The sequence below is a fragment of the Mercurialis annua genome, linkage group LG4, assembly GCF_937616625.2.
Source record: "Mercurialis annua linkage group LG4, ddMerAnnu1.2, whole genome shotgun sequence".
Taxonomy (NCBI): Eukaryota; Viridiplantae; Streptophyta; class Magnoliopsida; order Malpighiales; family Euphorbiaceae; genus Mercurialis; species Mercurialis annua.
The window spans coordinates 18810314-18825530 of NC_065573.1; the positions used below are offsets into that span (position 1 = coordinate 18810314).

Consider the following 15217-nt stretch of genomic DNA (forward strand, 5'->3'; position numbering starts at 1 on the left):
CCACCTTATAACATTTTTTCGTTTATACCCTCACGTAGGAAAAAGTTCATTTGTATCATTTTTTTGATTTTTTGTTTTCATCTCTTCCCTAAAATTTAATTTTTTTGATAATTAAATTAATTAAAGGATGAAAACATTATAAATGATTAATAATATTAATGTTTAATTAGAATATAAGCTAAATATAAATAATCATTTTGAATATTTTTCAAATAAAAAGAGGTCAAATTAGCTCTTTAGGTTAGAGATGAAAATGAAAAATTAAAAAAAGAATACAAATGAACTTTTTTTTAGATCTGGGTATAAACGAAAAAATGTTACAAAGTGGGTTTTTTTTAAATAATTTGGCCATCGTAATATACTCCATATTTTTTCATTTTAAGCCTCCATTGTTTCAGCCACCTTTATTTTCTTTATTTGAACAATTCTTCATTCTTTTTCTCTTTATACAACCAACCATTTCTTGCATATGAGTGTGAAAAGTAGGAAAACAGAGCTTTGCAAACTCACAAAAACACCTTCCAAGAACCAAAGCCTCACTTGCTTCTCTCTCTACATAAACCACTCTTTTTTTCTTTCTCTCTCTATCTCTTCATTTCTTCATAACTTCTTACTACATCACAAAAAAATTCCGTCTTTTTCTTCTTCTTGGTCACTTGCTTATTCAAAACACAACCTTTTCATCACATAACCAAATAAGAACTGTAAAAAAAAAATTAAAAAAAGGTTTTTTCCTCTAGTTTTGCTAGCTGGGTTCACTTAAAAACATTAAAAATTTGGTTTGGTAAAGAAAATGGTGCATTACCATCGTTATAATCTGTTGAAAAAAGGTGAATATCATGCTCAAGAAGAAGATATGGAAGCATTTGGTTTGGTTTGGGCTAGTTCTGGTTATTACAAGAGGAAAAGGCCTAAGCTTGTTTCTCTGCTGATTCTGTCTCTTCTGTGTTGTTGTCTTATTTTGGCTCCTCATTTGTTTTGCTCATCTTCTCCTATATCTCTCTTGTGTAAGTTTATCTCTGTTTTTTTTTATGTTTTGATTTGTGTTTTTCTGTGTTTTTGGGTTTGTTTTAATGGGTGGTGTTCTTTTGGTGTTTGCAGATTCATTTGTTGTTGAATCTGATGGAGTTGTTGCTGGTTTTGATGTTAATGCTTCCTTGTGTTCTTCAATCTCTAATGGTTAGTTTTTCTTCTTGCATAATTACTAGATAGCACGGACACGGCAAAACGTTGTTATTTTAAGGTTTTGTATGTAAAAATAAAGTTTCGTGTCCGACACGATTTCGAAACACGGCAAAACGTTGTTATTTTAAGGTTTTGTATGTAAAAATAAAGTTTCGTGTCCGACACGATTTCGAAACAGGACGCGTTGATTGAATAAAGTGTCCGTGCCGCCCGCCCGGCATATTTATAGTTTTTTTTATATCTGTTTTATTAGTTTAAATCAAATAGTATTAACCAGACTGTAAAGCTGTTAAATACAGACTTTTTAGTGTTTTCTTAGCTCCATGAGTAACCGGTTAAAGCTATAAAGTTTAAAAAAACTGAGTTTTCCCTTTCATTTGTTTGGATGTTTTGCTTACATAGGAATCTTGGATTCTTGAGTTATAGGTTAAAGTGCTGAAAGTTACTGACTTTAAATCACATGTGTGACTCTTTATTCTACAAAGAACTTTCAATGTCTTATTTTTGCTCTTTGTTTTTTCATGGTGAATTATTCAGGAACCATGTGCTGTGACAGGAGAAGTATTCGTTCGGATGTTTGTGTAATGAAAGGGGATGTAAGAACACACTCTGTCTCTTCTTCGGTTTTTCTTTATACTTCAAGAAATATCAGTACTTTGATTGGAGATAGTGATGAATTTCAACACGAAAAGATCAAACCATATACTAGAAAATGGGAAAAGAGTGTAATGGACACAATTGATCAATTAGACCTCGTTTCGAAGCAAGAAAAATCTGCGATAGACCATCGATGTGATGTGAAACATGAAGTTCCGGCTGTGTTCTTTTCGACTGGAGGCTATACGGGCAATGTTTATCACGAATTTAACGATGGGATTTTGCCTTTGTATATTACATCCCAACATTTTAAAAAGAAGGTTGTGTTTGTCATTCTTGAGTATCATACTTGGTGGATAATGAAGTATGGAGATATTCTTTCGCATCTTTCGGATTATCCTGCTATTGATTTTAGTACGGACAAGAGAATTCATTGCTTCCCTGAAGCGATTGTTGGTCTTAGAATCCATGATGAACTTGCTATGGATCCTTCTTTAGTGAGTGGGAACAAAAGCATTGTTGATTTTCATAATCTTCTAGATAAAGCTTATCGGCCTCGGATTAAAAGTTTGATTCGGGCGGAAACCGAACGGGAAGTAGCTCAAAAGAAACCGAAACAGAAAGTACTTGCTTTACCCCCTTCATCAGAAACTTTGCTAGAGTTTAAAGAGGACGTGCAAGAATTGAAGTTGAAGAGAAGACCGAAATTGGTTATCGTATCTAGAAATGCTTCAAGAGCTATAACTAATGAAGATTTGTTAGTGAAGATGGCTGAAAAAATTGGATTCAGAGTTGAAGTTTTGAAGCCTGGCCCGACGACTGAGCTAGCCAGGATTTATTGGGCACTTAATTCAAGTGACGTTATGATTGGTGTTCATGGTGCTGCCATGACTCACTTTCTGTTTATGAAACCTGGTTCTGTGTTTATTCAAGTGATTCCTCTTGGAACAGAATGGGCAGCAGATGCATACTACGGAGAGCCTGCTAGAAAGCTCGGTTTGAAGTATATCGGCTATCAAATTGCGCCTACGGAGAGCTCATTGTATGACAAATATGATAGAAATGATCCTGTTCTACAAGACCCTCCAAGCATAGCCAATAAGGGATGGGAATATACAAAAACAATCTATCTTGATAGTCAAAATGTGATATTAAACCTTGGAAGATTCCAAAAGCGGTTAGTTCGTGCTTATCGATACTCCATCAGAAACACGAATGACAGTTTTCGTCTCCGTTCGCATTAGTACACGCGGAAGTACAAATATGTCTAGTTCTTGACCTTACCATTGATGTATAAGGTCTGTTTGTAGATGTTAGTGGAGTCATTGTACAATATACATGTAAGTAGAATACAATAAGCTTCCCTAATGTGAATAAGATACCTGATGAAAGAACTCCGTGTGTGTGTTATTAATACCCGATGAAAGAACTCCGAGCAAGTTTCTATACGCAACAATATCGATGCATTCTTAAAGCTTTTTCGAACTGAACCAACACAATTTCAAACCGAACTGAACCAACACACTGTATAGATTTTTTAAATTTCTTATTTATCAGATGATTTGCAGATCAGTCAAACAACTCAAGCTTCACAATCATGTTCTTTTGTGAGTGTGCCAAGCATATCGAGATAGACTATCATATTATTAGACGGAAATTACAACCCGGTTGCTGATTTTTTTCACCAAGCCTTTACCTTAATCTACATTTCTAAATTTGCTTCACAAGTTGAGCATACATAATATATAGGGCTATTACAAAACTACCCTAAAAAATTCAAAAAATTTATAATCTTCTTAAGCAAATGAGCTTATGCCAAACAAACAAAAACACTCTCATCAATCTGCTAAAAATATCAAAATCATTAAACCAAGCCCAACAAATTCACCAACAAATCACAGTATCTGCCTCACTTAACCAACCCATTACACTCACCAAACTCATCCAACTCTATGCAGATTCTGACGATTTTATCTCTGCACATAAACTGTTCGATAAAATACCTCAACCAAATGTATACGCCTGGACCTCGCTTTATAGCCTTTACTTGAGGCATGGAATGTATGAGAAATGTATACAAAATTATGGGTTGATGAAATTTAGCTGCGTTTTTCCTGATAACTATGTGTTTCCGAAAGTGTTGAGAGCATGCGCGCAATTGTCGTGGTTGGAGGGGGGAATTTGGATTCATAAGGATGTTATTGTGTGTGGGTTTGAGTTTCATTTGCAAGTTTGTAATTCTTTAATTGATATGTATGTGAAATGTGGGGATGTTAGGAGTGGTAGGTTGGTTTTTGAGGAAATGAAGGAGAGGGATTTGTTTTCTTGGAATTCCATGATTTTGGGGTGTGTTTCTAACGGCTTGTTAGAGTCCGCTGTGGCGCTTTTAGGTTGTTTGAGATCGGATGGTTTGGAAGCTGATGTTGTCACTTGGAATACTTTGATGAATGCTTACTGTAGATTGGGGCGTTTTGATGAAGCTTGGGAGGTTTTTAAACAGATTGAGCAGCCTAATATTATTTCCTGGACCACTTTCATATCGGGTTATTCTAAGCGTGGAGAGGAAGAAATGTCGTTGAAAGTATTTCGAGATATGGTTACTAGAGGTGTTGTCTCTCCTGATTTAGATTGTCTGTGTAGTGTCATCATCTCTTGCCGTCACCTTGGTGCTTTGAGGAGCGGGAAAGAAGTACACGGTTATGGGATAAAAGCGAAAACAAACAGTACTTTTTACAGTTCAGCAGGTGCTGCTTTGCTCACAATGTATGCTAAATTTGGTAGAATTCAGGATGCTGCAAAAGTGTTTGAAGTGATGGACAAAACTGATGTAGTGACTTGGAATGCTATGATTCTTGGTTTTGTTGAATTAGAGCTGGAGAAACCGGCAATTGAATGTTTTAGCGAAATGCTAAAAAAGGGCCTTAAGGCCAATCAAACAACAATCTCCACCATTTTGCCAGTGTGCTGTTTACAATTTGGGAACCAAATACATGCTTATATTAGGAAAAGCAGCAGTCTCAGTTCTGTAGTCACAGTTTGGAATGCAGTTATACACATGTATTGCAAGTGTGGCTGTGTAAGATCGGCATACTCGATATTTTCTAGCATGGCCACCAAAGATATAGTTTCATGGAACACAATGATTGGAGGATATGGAATGCATGGGCACGGTCAGGCTGCACTTAAACTTCTGCGAGTGATGATTTCGTCAGGTATTTGCCCTGATTCTACGACACTCACTTGTGCGTTATCCGCTTGTAGTCATTCAGGTTTTGTGGACGAGGGCCTCGAGCTCTTTCACAGTATTACTGAAAACTATGCATTAACGCCCAGAATGGAACATTATTCTTGCATTGTTGACTTGCTAGCACGTGCTGGTCGGTTTGAAGAGGCCATCAGTTTTATTGGCAAAATGCCTCTACATCCTGATAAGTCCATTTGGGGGGCTCTGCTAGCTTCCTGTCAAGCCTATCAAAATGTTGATTTTGGAATTCTGGCTGCAGAACAGCTAATCTGCTTGGAACCCAAATGTGCAGGCCATTATGTGACGTTATCAAATATATATGCTAGAGGTGGAATGTGGGAAGATGCAGTAAGGGTGAGAAAGAAAATGGAAGGGAAAGGACTGATCAAGCCATCCGGGAAAAGTTTGATTGAAATTGGAAACTGAGGAATCGTTATAACTGGTCGACTTTAAAGACTTGCTCCTTGTTCTTATCTGTTGCAGAATGAGTATTTTGGGGATGAAATTGGAGCTTCTGCTGATTTTTATGAAGTGGATACAAGCTAGATAGTACGGGCACTTCACTCATTCCATTCTAGAAATATATTGGACACTTAGATGCTTTAGACACGAAACTTCATTTTTTTCCATAGGAAACATTAAAAAAACACCGTTTCTCTGTGTCCGTATCCAAAGTGTTCCGTTTTCCGTCGTCCGTGCTACATAGGATACAAGAGAAAAAGGCCTAAACTTGTTTCTCTTATTTCTTTCTCTTCTCTGTTGCTTCTATCTCTCTGTTGTTGTAAGTCTCTCTTTATCTTCTCAGACTTTTTCATATTATAACTTCTAATTTTCTCTGTTTTTGGGTTTGCTTTAGAGGGTGTTTTTTTGGTGTTTGCAGATTCATTTGTTGTAAAAACTGACAGAGTTGTTGCTGATTTTGATGTTAATACCTCTCCGTGTGTTCTTCAACAGGGATTTCAGATGGTTCTTCTTCAAACACAAGGCCGGACTTATTGTGAAGGGTTATGCTCAAGTTGTTGGAGTTATAAGATATGATACTATGAAGGTTCTGTTAGCTCTAGCAGGTCAAATGGGTTGGAAGGTCTATCATTATGACATAAAATCAGCATTTTTTGAAAGTTTCGAACTTGTTGGGAGTGAACACAGAGCATACAAACTCAAGAATGAGAATGAGGCCACAACTGATCTAGGCATCTTCTACACAAGGTCTCAAGTTGTGAAATTAATTGTTATGCCATTGATGATTTGAGAAACACCTGAGAATATGTTTTCTCTTAAGAAACTGGAGATGTAATGTTTGGAATGCCAGAAAGCAAGATATTGCGGCTCAGTCAACTGCAAAAACCGGGTATGTATCAGTTGCAGCTACAGAAAATCAAGCAATTTGAGTGAGAAACATTCTTGCAGATTTGGGTCATGTCCAAAAACGAGCGTATTGATTTGTTTGATGACGATAAATCAGCCTTGGCTATAGCCCAAAATCTAGTTCAACATGGAAGAACCAAGCATATGGATGTCAAAATTCATTCCATAAGGGAGGCTGAAAAGAATCAGTTTATAAGTATGTCCTTTCAAGACATCAAGAGAATTGTTCACTAGTACTGTCCATTTGTGCATGAATTGCAGTTTTCGTCTCCGTTCGCTATTGAAAGAAATGGAATGTATCTGTTTGTAGAGATTTAGCATTTATTGTTCAATATACATGTAAGCAGAATCGAATAAATTTCCCTTGTGTGAATAAAGATGTTTGGTGCAGCTGCTATTAATTCTTTGTTTAATCTTTGATTCCAGTATGCTCTTCATTGTTTTGTGTATGTTAGTTTTGATGTAATTGACTCATGTTGCTTGGTACATTACTAAACGAAAGAGAAACCGAACAAGTTTTTATCTACATCAGTGTTTCTATGGTTAATTTATTATTACCAATGAAATGTTATTTTATCCATTTATCATCTTATTGTTCTGTACTATAAGTGAATTTAAGTTTGTTGCTTCCAAAACCGAATCGAACCGATTCAGACTAACAAATTAAAGAATTATTCAACTAGTCTCTATAGATTAATGCAAATTCTATGAACGCAGAGCCAAAATTAAAGCCCTGATATGATATCTAAGTCTGGCAATGCGCACCTCTACTTCATATTCTGATGTGATTGAATAAATCATTTCAATATGCCAAAAACTAGGCTTTGAAGTAAAGCACTAAGCACATCAGTTATATCTCCTACTATGTACAAAAATGCAATGACATTCTCGCTAAATCTATCGCTAAACTCCGTATTTATTCCTAAATTAGGCCAAAGCAACATTAGTGTCAAAACTCATTGTTCTGTTGCTTGATGAATGATTGAACAGGGTCTATCAAAATGCTTCAAGTCAAAGCATCATCCAAGTATTCTTCTCTTAGTTTGAGTTAATGCCATCGCTTAGTTGTCTTTGATGATGAATAATGGACAGGAGGAGGAGTCCTCGCGTTTCGTCTAGAATCATCTGCGTTGGCGAAACATGAAACAAAATATTACAGAAATAAGATGGATGAATTAGACACATTTCCGTAATTTATGCTATACCATGCTTCAGTCGGGTATACACTTACCAGAATCCATAGCCTTCCCTCCAAGAGAAGATCGACGTGATCTATCTGACCCCAATTCATATACTCCAGTTAGTGATTGCCTCCTTATTGTCCTCCCATTAGCTGTAAGAGGTGAATCACTGTTTTTATTGCTTGCGCAATTCATAGGTTCTACTTCCTTTGAATGCTGCTGGTTCCTGTATTTTGACAGCCAGATAGTCACACACTAGGAAACATGTCTGTAAAACAATATATTACTTTCCTAACTCTACCATAGTCCTGCACATGTAGCATGAAAACGGGAACTCGGAAACGTAAAACACCAAAACCAAAAACCAAAAATGGTATTTTCTATAAGAATAGGTAATAAATGTAGAGTTTCATAGTTCCAAAAGTGTTTCGAGAAACGGAAACAAAATGCGAAAACATATAAGTCGAGAAGTTTCTATGCAACATAGTTGAATACTACATAATATTTACAAAGATTTAATGTGCACCAAAAAAACAAAAAGTTGTCAGAGTCTACACATACCTTTTCTCAGAACCATTGATCAGTTTTCCAATGGTTCGCAATGATTTTCTTATTTGAGACTCTTTTCCATGGGCACTACTGGTCAAATTAGTTGCTTGAAAATCTGTAGGAAGACCAAAATCATTTTGCTTCACTATTTGAACCTCATTTCTCACTTGTATTTGTGGTTCAGGTGTCACTGGCAGCTTAAGAAGTGGAATTTGCGAACTAGTGTCTGTTTTAGCCATTTGCTTTTGATAAGAAGAGCTAGTAGGACTTCTAGGAGCATTGAGACGATAGACTTCCATCGTGGATCTTCCATTACTAGAATAGCCATATGTCTTTGACGCTGCTGCTTCCTGATCTTGAGATTGACCATATTTCTGCAGTGTAATGACTGGCTCATAGAATAGGTGCTTACTTGTATCATCTGTAGCTATCTTAGAAGTATCTTTCTTGCCGTATTTTGGACCTTCCAAACTTAATCTTCGGGAACGAGCTGGTACAGAAGGTGTTTTTAATCCCTTCCTATCTAAGGGATTCACTGTTTTAGACTTCATCTCACTTCCATTCTCAATGCTTAGTCTCCGCAGGCGTGGAGGAGTTCGCTCCATCATTGCTTTTGACGGAGATCTTGGTTCCTTCATTCTATTGAACTGTGTGTTCTGCTCTTCTTTGCTTGTTGCCAATGCCTTCTTAAGGGTTTCAACCTGCATACCAAATTGTTTGATAAACTTGTCAATTGTCATGAATAACAATTAGATTTGTGCAAAAACTGAACCAAACTGAACCAATAAATTCAGTTCGGTTTGATTTGACATAATAAATAATCAGTTTTTGGTTCGATTCTATTTTAAAAGTAACAATATTTCACTTGAATTTTGGTAAAGACCGAACCAAATCAGAAAAATCAACAGTTCGGAATGCACACACCCTACTAACAATGAACAACTCAGATTTAAACTTTTACCTGTTCCTTGAGTTGCATAATCTCACTGCTTTCTTTATTTGCACGAGCAGCACCGAGTTCAACAGTGGATACCCTCTGAGCAAACTTCAAAGTACTGATAGTTTCTCCAAAAGAGTCTCCTTCGGGACTCATATGAGCAAACATCAGTGTTTTCGCATGTCCACCTGAAGTTTAAATTTCCAGATATAAACTTGTTAGCAAACTGGAAGATGAACATATACCAAGTCAGTAAGAACAAATGTAGTTAGTTATTTGCATATTTTAACCTAGGGAGTCTTGAAGGAGAAGTGTAAGTTTGCTGTTTCTGTACGGAACATGAGAATTCCTTTGGGCCAAAGCTGCAATCACATCTCCAAGACAAGAAAGAGACTTATTAATATGCAGTGCCTCTTTCAGCCTATCGCCTGTAACTTCAGATTTATCTACCCTTTCACTTCCTGCAAGGTCTACCAAATGCAGGCAACTACGAATGGTGTTTCCAGAAGTGTCCTTTCCATGCACATGAACGGTCAAGATACTGCAGAAAGAAATCAAATCACCAAATCAATTTTGTGAAATTAGCTTATGGACTCGGAATATACATTAAATACCTTACAAATGGAGCTGTTTGATTATTTTTGGTAACTTATGTTGCACAGAAACATGTTGAATGCTATGCTGAAACTCCAATATATTATTATTTAACCCTGTTTACTTTCAGCATTTCCCACTTCAGTGCATTCTGTTTCCGTGCGATAAAACTACAAATTGTTTTTTTTTTCCGACTTTTCTTTAACAAAATGCAATAACAGATCATCCAGAAATCTATAGATCATATAACGGTTTCAAAAAAAAAAAGACCTGTGGGATCTGCTGCTTCGGTTGTTGAGTGCAGTGGAACTGACAACACGATTGACCTCACCAAGTTTCATGAGATTTAGCACATCAGAAGTGGAGTTTACAGGGTACATTTTAGCATCTGGAAGACTCAACCCATTCTCAGCACTGCAGCTTCGAATCTCTAATTTAGTAGCTGACGGATCCTCTACAAGAAGGTCCCTTACTTGTTCATTATATATTTCCACCATTTGCACATTTATATCATAACTTATAATGTCCTTTCTTTTCTTGGACATCTGAAAGAGGTCATTCAGAGCCAGAAAATTAATCCCCATATCTTTAGTCGATCCACCTGATGGACCACTCTGCAAACATGCGATCCATATCAGACTTCAAACTGTTATCCCGCATAGGGGTGTGCATACAATTCAAATCGAACCAAGTCAAACTGAATTTACAACCGAATCAGTAGGTTCAGTGTGGTTGTATCAAAAGTGAACTGACATTTTTGTACTTCGAAAACCAAACCGAATCTTAAAACTGAGTTCTTTTTTATATAATGTCAAACTGAACTAACGATAATATCGGTTCAGTTCAGTTATCCGTTTAATTCGACCCACTACCACAAATAACTTGAAACCAAATGCTATCTGCTGAATTGTTAAGAAAAATACCATGGTATATGTTTTGCCAGATCCAGTTTGACCATAGGCAAAAATGCAGACATTGTAGCCATCCATGACAGACCTAATCAAGGGTTGGGTGTCCTTGTATACATCATCTGAGAAAAGGCAATAAGCCATAAATGACAAGTTAGCAAGTACTCTTGAATTTACAATGATCAAATCTGCCAATCAGTGTATTCTATTTCCGAAAACGTTTCTAAAATTCTGACATTTTATATTTATAACATATCCTTATAAGAATCTCAAAAACATAAGCTCACAATGCTTTCAACTTGCCAATCAAAATTACATCAGTAATGTTTAGTACCTTGAGTGGAACTAGGGCCAAATACTCGGTTAAATTGGAACATTTTCTTGCCCTCTTTTCTGGGCTTCAATGGATCCAAGATCACTAGAGAACCGTCTTCTCCAACAAAATCTACTACACTGTTTCTTTCACCAGCAGTGGCTGGCCTAATTCTGCAGTATACTCGAATATTACCTGAGAAAAATCATAATCAGAATGACAGTAATAATGTGAACATTTTAAGTTCAACAGCAACAGAAATCTTACAGAAAATGATACAAGATTATTGGCAACAATCTACCTTTCAAGTCCTGGACCATGTTGTATAAGTTCCTGTTTTCTTTCAATACCCTGTGATATCCAAGTGCAGCAGTAGACATCTCCTGTACTTGAAATCCTGAAGCCATAGATAAATGCAAGCATTTTAAAACTTTTGAGATTCTTATTTATGTTAAAAGAATTAACATAAAATACTGATCATTATCTTAATTACATTGTAAGAGCAACTTACCAAGATTCTTCAAATCAGCCTGAAAGTGAGACTGCAAGTCTTCAAACTCAATTTTTGTTTTCATCAACAGGGATTTCAGATCCTGAAAGATGAATATAACCAAGCAGCATTTAAATAACGAGTATAGCAAATCTAAACAGATTGTCATCTCTTGGGGATATTCCTACTAAAATAAAGTAATAAACAGTTTTGAAAGAGTTCACAAACGCAATGCCTTTCACACTTTGCAGCATCTCTTGAAGTCGATGTTGCACAAAATGGAATATGTTTGAAATAGAAAACGATGAAACGAATTTGTTTTACAAGAGTAGGTTATAAGAATAAAATTCAGAAGTTTCACAAGCGCTTCCAGAAACTTAATGAAATTCCGTAATACAAAACTCGAAAAGTTTTTGTGCAACATAGTTTGATTCAACTCTTTAATTTAACTCTGCTAACATCAAGAAATAGACCAAAAGAGGAAAAGGTTTCTAGAACTTATCATTCTTCATCGGAAACCCAAACAATAAGCTACAATATAACCTTTTAATCCTCTAAAACTAAAATTTGAGGCTGCAAACCACTAACCATAAGTTCCTTTTCTTGCAGTTGAAATAAATGCCTGTGCTTGCAGTTTCCCTTGCTGGAGCAAGCCCGGCCACACTGCAAAACATGTATGAGGGGCAGATTATAATCTCTAACTAAAAGGTTAATGATGCAACACCAAATAGAAAAAAAAAGGAGTAACAGACCTTGGAACCTCCAGGTTCAGCTGAATCATCAAAAGGCACTGATGCCGAATGATCAGGTGAGATACTTCTTTCTTTTATTAAATCCTTGAACATTACTTTCAACTGTTTCTGAAAAAAGAAAATTAAAACATCCCAAAATGTGTTCAAATTTTTGAAAAAAAAATTATGTAGCCTGAATACTAGTAATAGAAAGGTTAATAGGACAACTATTTTCCCAGTTCAAGTAAGCAATTCAACTTACCTCAGAGAAAGGATTCTGAAGTTTATCCTCCAAACAAGTTGACATGATCTTGGTTAATAACTTCTCGAGATCCTATTTTCCAAAAGAATCATTTATAAGACCGAATAGAATTAAAGAAAATGTATTATGCAGCTAAATACCGTATTAGCATCATGGAAAGACATTCGAAGGTTCCCATTAATGTTTTCCTTTGTATCATCCACATGTCCAGCAAGTAGCTTGACAACTTCATCTACAACATCAAATTAATAGTTTAGTTTTCTGCAAGAACTTGCTTTAATACAACAACAAAGGTAAAATTGAAGGGGTTAGCATTCTGCATTACTAGTTTGATTCTCATTTTATATTCAAACAAAGCCACACAAATAGTTCCTAATTTGTCACTAAACAACTGGATTACTATTTCACAATCATCAAGTCATATAGATATCTAGTTTTACACAGTTTGTAAACATGCAGCATTCTCACTAACTGGCCAGCAAATTTCACTCAGTTGTCAACAGAAAGTGCACCGGCAAAAACCAAGATTCCAACCAAAAAACCAATTAATATGTATAAATGAGAAGCACTTACTCAGCTATGAAGCATGAAAACGAAAAACGCCAAAAATAAGAAAAGGCGAAATTTTAATTTTTACAAATAGGTTAATAATACAGATTTTCGGAGTTATCATAAGCGTAGGGCTCGACAAATTTACATTACATGCAATATAGGTACTTAGTTCAAAACCAAAAAAAGAAGCATTTGTACCAGCAAGTTTCTGAATGTCAACATCTGCAGGAGGGTTTTTCTCAGTTGCTGCGGACATATCCAAGCGTCTACAAGATTCCGACGAGATGGGTCGAGAATTGTTCCCATTGGAGGGGGGGAAAACTATTGGAGATCTGGTGGGCCTATAAAACCCATTCCCACCATTCATTTGTTTGCACTCATGATACGATTTAAGTGCCAATACGCAGTCAACCACCTTAGCTACGGAACCTGCCTCCAATATATCCTTTTGAACAAAAACAAACCATAAACTCATTCAGCCACATTATACCATTGGCAGCACATAAGTTAAAGCAGTAATGAACATAGTGTATGCAATTACCCTCTCAAGATCAGAAGCTTCAAAGGCAGGCAGCTTCAACTCTTCAACAGCCATTAGAAAGTTCTTTACATTCTCAAAATACTGATAGGCTGCTGGTAATGGCTGAGAATGAGATTCTCTATTTAACGATTGCAAAGGCGCTTGATTCTCCACAACCTTCAAACAATTCCCAAAATCAGACAATTCAAACATAGAGAAACACTCAATACCCAAAATAATATTCGGTTCTTGCTCAAATCAACACACAACGAACTCTTGTTAATTAATTACAAGATAACCAATGAGCTATAGCTCAAATGCTATAAACACCGGGCAGCATTCTGCTAAGATCGTGGGTTCTATTCCTCCCACAAGCGCTCCCCTCTCCAATTATCAACCAAAAGAAAACTACAAGATAGAATACAAACATTGCAATGTAATTAACTACCTTGGGCACTGCTCCAGGGTGAACCTTGTTAATGGCATTACAAAGAATCAATCCATTTCTCAAGCGAGAAACAAACTCTTTCTCCGACGGATGGCTCGAAAACCCTAATGGACCAACAAAGCTTTCAAGCCACTCAGCAGCATGGAACCGTCTCCAAGCTACAAAATTTAATAATCAATCCATCAAATTACCATAAACCCACAATGGCATACAATAGACCAAAGCTTTTACAAAATCTTGAAAAGAAAAAAGAATTGAAATTTTCTCAGTAACCAAACAAATAAAATTTCAAGAAACAAGAAACAAAATAACAGACCTGCATCTTCAGCTTTTCTTGAAGCCAATATATCATGAAACTCAGTTCTTTCATAATTCTCCATCAAACAACAAACTAAAAACATAGAAATTAAAAAACCCACATAAGAAAAAACCTTAATAAATATTCTAAAGCAATAAATTTGTAAACTTTTATTCAATATCAAAAATAAATGAGCATACTTTTTGTTTCCTTGTATTGGTCTCTGTTCTCAAACTTAGTAACCATCAAACCCTAAAAAGAGTCTGAGGAACAAAACCCAGAAAGGGATGAGAGAATCAAGTGAAAAACTGGTAAATTTTCTTGATTTTTTTTTTTTGACCTTTTGGTTTGGGTCTGAATCTATGGCTATTGAATTGTAACGTTAACTTTTTTAGAGGCTAATTTTTGAATTCAAATGTGTAGGGTCTTTGAAGAGGATCATGGCCGTTTAATTTGACACGTTTAAAGTTCAATCTGACTGTTCATATTCGAGCATGTTTAACTTTTGAGTGTTTTTATTTTTATTTTTGATTAGAGATTTGATGATTTTTTTGTCTTTGAAATTGTGATTTTCCATTTATAGGAGGGATTGTAATCTTTATAGATCTCAAAATTTATGGATTTACCCAAAGTGAACTTGTTTTTCTTCTTTTATAAGTTTGGAATCGGATGTGTAAATATTTCACACTTGTAATTACTTTGCAATTATTTTCTCCATCTTAAATTTAATTTATATTTAATTAATTTTTTTACATTATTTATGTTTAAGATAAGAGAATTTTAAATTAATATTATATCATTAATATTTAAATTTATAAAATGTTAAGAGTTTTAGCTTTATATTAATGTTTAAAATTTATGCATTATTATTTTGTACATTATTTAATTATAATTTTCTAATAGAAAATGTTAACATGGACAACGAAATATCTATTACCATGCCACTAATAAAGATATGATAGTTTATATTTGAAATTGTAAAGTTCAAAATGTGTTTGAAACAAAAGGGGATTATTTTCCAAATACCTGTTTTTGGCAAA

The 15217-nt window shown here is 35.5% G+C and overlaps 3 protein-coding genes across 4 annotated transcripts; 2 read left to right on the forward strand and 1 right to left on the reverse strand.

The window, feature by feature from the left end:
* Positions 1-411: 411 nt before the first annotated feature.
* Positions 412-3230, forward strand: LOC126676399 (xylan glycosyltransferase MUCI21-like). The gene is made up of 3 exons (XM_050370590.1): positions 412-1007; positions 1102-1179; positions 1723-3230. The coding sequence occupies exons 1-3, from the start codon at positions 794-796 to the stop codon at positions 3024-3026; spliced, it is 1596 nt and encodes a 531-aa protein (XP_050226547.1). The 5' UTR covers positions 412-793; the 3' UTR covers positions 3027-3230.
* Positions 3231-3365: 135 nt separating this feature from the next.
* LOC126676398 (pentatricopeptide repeat-containing protein At5g39350-like) lies at positions 3366-6807 on the forward strand. 2 transcript variants are annotated; one of them, XM_050370589.2, is made up of 2 exons: positions 3366-5807; positions 5907-6807. In XM_050370589.2, the coding sequence occupies exon 1, from the start codon at positions 3587-3589 to the stop codon at positions 5450-5452; it is 1866 nt and encodes a 621-aa protein (XP_050226546.1). In that variant the 5' UTR covers positions 3366-3586; the 3' UTR covers positions 5453-5807; positions 5907-6807. The 2 variants fall into 2 exon arrangements, with proteins under 2 accessions (XP_050226546.1, XP_050226545.1); XM_050370588.2 differs by having other exon boundaries at positions 5981-6807.
* Positions 6808-7165: 358 nt separating this feature from the next.
* Positions 7166-14556, reverse strand: LOC126676397 (kinesin-like protein KIN-14L). The gene is made up of 19 exons (XM_050370587.2): positions 14378-14556; positions 14196-14270; positions 13880-14037; positions 13453-13608; positions 13110-13356; positions 12500-12591; positions 12360-12431; positions 12119-12226; positions 11955-12029; positions 11388-11469; positions 11178-11273; positions 10898-11071; positions 10579-10685; positions 9926-10269; positions 9352-9602; positions 9086-9249; positions 8137-8825; positions 7626-7801; positions 7166-7519 (listed from the first exon to the last, which is right to left on the reverse strand). Exons 1-19 carry the CDS (start codon positions 14421-14423, stop codon positions 7443-7445), a joined length of 3189 nt encoding a protein of 1062 aa, XP_050226544.1. The 5' UTR covers positions 14424-14556; the 3' UTR covers positions 7166-7442.
* Positions 14557-15217: the final 661 nt, after the last annotated feature.

Bases quoted from the DNA above. Each gene is read 5' to 3' on its own strand.
- LOC126676397 (XM_050370587.2), bottom strand. From the start codon at position 14,423: ATGGTTACTAAGTTTGAGAACAGAGACCAATACAAGGAAACAAAAA. The intron at 13,609-13,879 runs GTAGTTAATTAC...AATTGTTTGAAG, and splicing joins ACCCTGGAGCAGTGCCCAAG to GTTGTGGAGAATCAAGCGCC. The intron at 7,802-8,136 runs GTATGTGTAGAC...GTCAAAATACAG, and splicing joins ATCAATGGTTCTGAGAAAAG to GAACCAGCAGCATTCAAAGG.
- LOC126676399 (XM_050370590.1), top strand. From the start codon at position 794: ATGGTGCATTACCATCGTTATAATCTGTTGAAAAAAGGTGAATATCAT. The intron at 1,008-1,101 runs GTAAGTTTATCT...TGGTGTTTGCAG, and splicing joins TTCTCCTATATCTCTCTTGT to ATTCATTTGTTGTTGAATCT. The intron at 1,180-1,722 runs GTTAGTTTTTCT...TGAATTATTCAG, and splicing joins GTGTTCTTCAATCTCTAATG to GAACCATGTGCTGTGACAGG.
- LOC126676398 (XM_050370589.2), top strand. From the start codon at position 3,587: ATGAGCTTATGCCAAACAAACAAAAACACTCTCATCAATCTGCTAAAA.